At 46.2% G+C, this 6,251-nt stretch overlaps 1 protein-coding gene across 1 annotated transcript; it reads left to right on the top strand.

The window, feature by feature from the left end:
• Positions 1–2,925: 2,925 nt before the first annotated feature.
• CD24 (CD24 molecule) lies at positions 2,926–5,874 on the top strand (the record flags this gene model as incomplete). The annotated part of the gene is made up of 2 exons (XM_081998670.1): positions 2,926–2,994; positions 5,540–5,874. 2 exons carry the CDS (start codon positions 2,926–2,928, stop codon positions 5,723–5,725), a joined length of 255 nt encoding a protein of 84 aa, XP_081854796.1. The 3' UTR covers positions 5,726–5,874.
• Positions 5,875–6,251: the final 377 nt, after the last annotated feature.

Below are 6,251 nucleotides of genomic sequence, written 5' to 3'. Positions count from 1 at the left end.
ACACTGCTATCAAAGGATGTTTCATTAAGAGAAAGTCATCTTTTGTGATAGAAAAAAAAAATCAGAAGTGCCATTTGGCCACCAGATAGCAGTGCTTCACTTTGTACCATTCTCAACTCAATTACAGTGCTTCTCGTCTCAAAGAAAAATCCATATATTGGGTCCTCGTCTCTTACTCAGATACATCTTTTGCAGACTTCATTATAGGCTTCAGCTGAAAAAAGTAAAGATTTTTGAATTAGATGTGTAGATGATTTATGTGTTCAGGAGGAATCAATAATATTGCAGCTTTCCTGAATGGGGAGAGTTGGTTGTAGAAATATAATGGAACATGGGCATTATAATTATAATTTCTAATGACAACAGTTTCAAAGAACATCTTGGGCTTAAAATAGTTTTAACACTTCTTCCTTTCTGCCAGTGCATTTCCTTATTTGCATTAGTATTTCAGGAATATTTCAGAAAGGCATGTTTTTTGGCCTCAGAACATAAACTTAACATAGTTTTATTATTTCAGCAATTTATCATTTCTGCTAAATGTTTTAAAACCTCTGCATTTTTCTTTATTTAAAAGGCTATTAAAGGAACAGACTTCATAATATTTTTAGCAAAAAGGAAGACATCCCCTGAAACTGAAGAAGACATTCACTGAAACTCATTAAAATGCCAAAAGTGCAATACCCTATATAATAATAACTAGCAGTTGTATAATGCTGTGTTGGTTCATGCCGCCTTACAAGAACCGTGCGTCATCCTCATTTTTTACAGACGTAGTTCCAGACCTCAGGTAAGGTGTACTGGGTAGAGAGACTGGGAAAGGCCACCTGATAGTTATTGCCTCATTCTCATCTGTCTCATTCTCTATCATCTGTCCCAGCTTTGACATTAACGTGTCTCAGCTGCTGCTTTAACCTGCAGCAGCCAGTTATGGTCCCTATGGGATCATGCAACAGCTGTATCACTTCCTTTTCTCCCAAACGAGGCGGGAGAGATTATGATGGAAACTGTCTCCCTCAACTTTGCACTAGGACAGTCTTTGCCTTCGCTATTGTGGAGCCCTAGCTGGATTCCCTTCTTTTTGCGTCTCCTCCAGGGGATCTGGTGTTGGAATAGTCTGAGTCCTTGCTCTGTGGCTGTGATTCACGTGACCTCTCACAGGGAACTTAACCTTTTTGTGGAGCTAGGCATGTCTCCTGAGTGAAAAGGTGACCTTCCTGCCCATTTGTGATTGCATTTTAACTGTGGCAACTAAAGCAACCTGTTTGCAAGGAAAAGTCCTAACAGGAAAGTTTTTGGCTTTGTCACCCCTCTTTTATTTTCAGTTGATCATGGTTTCCTTTTTTTGGTTTCTTATATCTCTATAATCATGAAAACTCATCTTTTGGTAACCAGCTTTCAGCAGGCGACAAGTGAGTATTCAGAGATGTAAGACCCTCAATTTGATGGCTATTCCCAGTTACTCTATGGACAGTCTGTGCCTCTAATATTTAGGAACTGGACTCTGACTGTGTTATAAAAAAACAGGGAAATGTTACTTCAGGAGTGCTTCAGGCTTCATGTAGCTCTCGGAAGATCTTTCGTCTTGGTATAGAATAAGGATTGATATTTTGGGTGGTACAGCTTGTGAAATGCCTTTTTTCCTGGAAAAATGAAATAACTCTAGCTTTGTCAGGCATTCTGAAGCAATTAGTGTTGGACTTGGTTTGGAATTATATATTTTGCCTGACACAAGTCCCAGCATCTGGTTTTGTGGTGCATCTCCACGTTTCCTGTGCTTTGGGACCAAGTTCTAGCAATGCCCTCAGAAACTCCTGAAAAGCAGTCCTGCCCCTGGAGATGGCAGATGAGCTATGTCGTGCTGAACGGGGGTGTCTCCTCCTCACACTTTGTTCCAAGATAAACACTAGCAGTTCCAATTTTAAAATCCATTGATTAGTCTGAGCTAGCAGGACATCTTCCTCTTCTTTTAAATGGAAGTAACTGCTTTGTCACAATAAAATCAGCACATCAGTGTCTGGTTTTGCAGTTTATAAAGCGGACACAGACTATTTTTGTTAATTTGTCTGAGATACCTGACTGATTTGGTGAGGCACTGGCACAACCTATGTTCAGCCTATTAAGGGAGGAGACACAATATAACTACAGTATTTACTGTGCCAGAAGCGGGAACCCTCCATATGCAGAGGCTACAGCTGGAAGAACGTTCTGTTCCACTTGTTACACAGGTTTCCTACTCTTTAAGACATAATGGCAATAATAAAATATTTAGATCCAAAGAGTGCTTGAAATTGCAACCTGTGGTCTGAAGTCTGAGGGCTAGTGATAAGGCAGCTCCGAACAAGATGGGAATCTTAACTCCTCAGCCTTTCACCCACTCTTCCCATCATCTGGAAATACTTATAGAGCTTTCTTTGCCTTTCCTCCTCTCACTCATGATTGTTTGGTGTTGTTTTTTTTTCATAAAAAAGCCTGACGTTTATAAAAACACAAGCGTTTCTCCAGAGTAACCGCAACTCCACCTCATGCAGCCCCGTGCCGGTCCCTCGCCACCAGAGCGACGATGCCGGCCTTAGACGAGACCACCGCCGCCTGCAAGGCCTGCGCCGCGGGCACTGAAGCTCTCGGACTGGTGGGGGAGAGCCCAGCAGGGCCCGAGCAGCAGCTGCCCCCGCCGCCCGGCTCCGGGAGGGGGCGCGGAGCCCTCCGGGGCGCGGGCACCCAGACCGAGGCAGTCGGCAGCCACTTACGGGGCGGCGGACGTGGAGGGCGGGAGCAGAGGTGTGGGGAGGAGGGGGAGGGCGGCGGGGCGTGACGAGAGCCCGCGCTGCTATAAAAAGGCCGGGCGCGGCTCAGCGCTGCGTCCTTCTCGTCCAGAGCCACAGCAGCGGCAGCAGCAGCAGCGCGGCGGGACAGTAGCGGACGGGCATGGGGACGGTGCTGGCGGCGCGGCTCGGCCTGGGGCTCCTGCTCCTGGCCCTCCTCCTACCCACGCAGGTGAGCCCGGGAGCGGCTCGGCGCTTTCCCCACCGCCGGCCCGAGCGTGCGGGACGGGAAAGCGGCCACGCCGAGACCCTCTCTCAGTCACCCCGCCTGCGGCGGGCGCCTCGGGAGCAGAGGAGGGGCGTGTTTCTCCGGAGGGAGCCGTTGGGCGGGTGGCCGTTAGGTGTGCCGCCGCCATCGCGCCGCCCGGAGCGCGCCGTGGCGTCCCCGCCGGGCGGCTGGGGGTGGTGGGCGGCTCCCCTGCCTCCGCACCGGCGGGGTGAGGGAAACGCGGCCGGGCAGCCCCGGCTGGGCTCGGCGCGGGGGAGGCCGGCAGAGGTGGCTCCGACGGAAAGGCAGTCGGGGAGTTCGCCACCTTCCTTTCGATCGATCCCTCCGAACCCGAGTCAGCTGCGGGAAGGCTCGAGTGCTGCAGCTGGAGGGCGGCGAGAGCCTTCTCCGCCCCCGCAGCATGTGGGGCTCTGGGCCCGGTCCTGGGGCGCGGCGAGTTGCGGGGCTCGGAGCGGAGACGCCAGTCCCCCCCCGCCCCGCCACCGCGCTGGCCCGGGCTGCGGCGGCAGCGAAGGCAGCAGTGGTTCGCCTTTCCGTAAGCGGCCAAGCGGCACCCGGTCGCTGTGCTGCGCCTAGAGAGCACCCTTTGCAAGGGGCCGGTAACGCAGTGTTATAAAAAAAAGCAGCGAAGGGATGGCTGGGAGTTGCTTGGATCATTCTGCCCCCCTTCCCTCCTTGTTTGTGAGGAAGGGCGTTATCGCTCCTGCAGCGCGCCCCGCGGAGCCCTTGGCAGTGGCCAGAGCAGGATCAGACCCTTTGGGTTACCGCTGGCTGTCACATGCGCGTTAAGATCTGTCTGGAGTCCCATCCACCGCGAGGCTGTGGAACCTGGCTCCGAGCCCCTCCTCTCCCACCAAAAACCACCAAATTCCAGAAACTAGGCTTTCTGTTTCAGAAAACTGTAAAAATATATAACCGAGTGTGAAACAGCGGTGGAGACTTTGTATGAAGACTGAAAAAAAAAAAAAAAAATTCTAGGACGGGTTGGGACTTGCCTCGTATCCAGCGTGTAGGTTATGAACTGCAATTCATTATTGATCACTTTCGGGCTGGTTTCAACAGAAAATTCCACACTGCGATTTTTTTTTTTTTTTTTAATTCCGCAGTCCTAAATAGCTTCCAGCATGTTGCTGGTTGCCAAAAACCCTAACTCCCAGAAGCTTTACACCATCCTGGTATTTTTCTACTATATGTTTTTTTTTTTTTTCAGTAGAAAATACTAGAAAAACGCATGATTAATTTCTTTAAATGTAACATTGACTTCATAGCTTCAGCATTGAGGGGCTATAATTATTTTTTTCTGCTAAAACAAATTAATTTTCTCAGGAGGACTAGAAATATGAGACAATAAGGACACCTTTTACAGAGCTTATTATTTATTAAACTAACTGCTCTTTTTATTAAAAAAAACCCAACATTTGTTTTTACTTCAGCAAAGTCTATCGGAGCTTACCAGAAGGCTCTGGTATAATACAAGTTTCAGCTGCCACAGAGCTGAAGCCAGGCTTGCTAAACTGTGCTCATTTTCAGGTAGCAGATATGCAATTCTTGCCCTTGTTTTTCATCCTCATGTATTGCATGCTTTTTTGCACTTAAAGAAAAGAACACATTAGCTTGGCTTTGAAAGTTTTCCTGTGCGTGTATAGGAAATAGCTTGATACTGAAGTTACATAGGGTGCAAATTTGTGTGTTCTATCCTGATTCCTGATGATGCAGAGTTGGGGGGGATGGTATTTTTTTATTTTTGCTATCTGTTAGCATTTTTTAAATTTACTAATATTATATGGTCTTTCCACTGCATTTTTTTTTTGTATGCTCTAGCATGCCGATAGGTTATGATTTAATCAGTATAGTTCCATTGTGTTAAGTCCTGCAGTTTACTACAGCAAGACAGGAGCTGCAAAAGGCTGAAATATTAAGCCCGCTCACATAAGCCCTACCATTGCTTGAAAGGAGTCTCCAAACCAGTGTATCCCAGAAACAGTGTTGATAGGTTCTTCATCGTTTCTTGTTCATATTTTTGTTTGTGGCGTAGTCTGCAAAGACAATGAATTCATGCTGTTGTCCAAAAGTCTTATATTTTTTTATCCTAGGATTTGTCTTTGCATAGCTTTACATTTGCATTTTTTTGTTGTGAGGTGTTCTTGAAACCTACTTCTATTCTCTTTTTTTTTAGTGCAAGGTTTTGATAAAGTGATAGTTATGTAACAACAGAAAACCATTTACAAAAAATGTTAGATTTGTTTAACAAATGCCATGCATGCAATTAAAAATGTCTTTGTCCTTAACTGCACAGTAAGAGGCATGAGCAATTGTGTGTATCGTATCTCAGTACTGTGACCGAGTGGTGCTACACGCTGTTCATTACTACTAATTTGTCTTCTGATTTAAAAAAAAACAAAAACAAAAAACACAACAAACAATGAAACACAAACCCTCCTTTTTGTTATTTCCCTTCTCCTCCCCCCATCCCTTCCCCGCATTCTAGATCTACTGCGGTCCCAATGGAACAAGTCCACCACCTTCAAACAATTCTGCAGCAAGTTCCACTTCTCTGTCAACTGTCACAAATTCAGTGAACAATACCACCACTCAGGGACATGGAAATTCCCTTCACTCAACCACAAGTCTTCTTTTCATTCTCTCAGTTTCTCTTCTGTATTTTTGCTGTTAAGAGACTCTGGCATGGAAATGGCTACCACTGCCCACCCAGTTTCCTGAACCCTCTGAGATGGCTAGATCTCCGACCCAGCATGAAAATAAATCAATCCAAGACTCCGCATCAAACCAGCTTGGTTCCGCTCCATACTCAAATTAGTACCAGTCTGACCTAGAGAAGTACTCAGTATTCTGACTTTCCAAAGCTGACCCATGTGAAAAGACCGTCTTCGGCAAGGAAGTAAAAAGATGAGCTGTTTCACCAAATGAGTTGGAATTTGAAAAACAAGATGGAATCAAAAAGAGACAGTATTGGCAACCCCTGATTTAAAGCTGAGAAGAAATGCAGTATCCTGTAATGAGGATGGATGATAACACTCCACCAAGAAAAAAGGCTAGAGGGTTTATCTTCCATTTAGAATAAGGACTTAAAGAGATTTTATTTTCCATGTAAATTCATTGAAGTCAAATGGCTCACAGAACGAGTAGAAAACTTAGAAAAGCTCCAGTGGTTCTGTTTCTCACGTACCCTATATGGTTGT

This window comes from Phaethon aethereus, assembly GCF_964289735.1.
Source record: "Phaethon aethereus genome assembly, chromosome: 3".
Taxonomy (NCBI): Eukaryota; Metazoa; Chordata; class Aves; order Phaethontiformes; family Phaethontidae; genus Phaethon; species Phaethon aethereus.
Note: the sequence above shows the minus strand (reverse complement) of the source record. Positions and strands in the feature narration are given on the sequence as shown.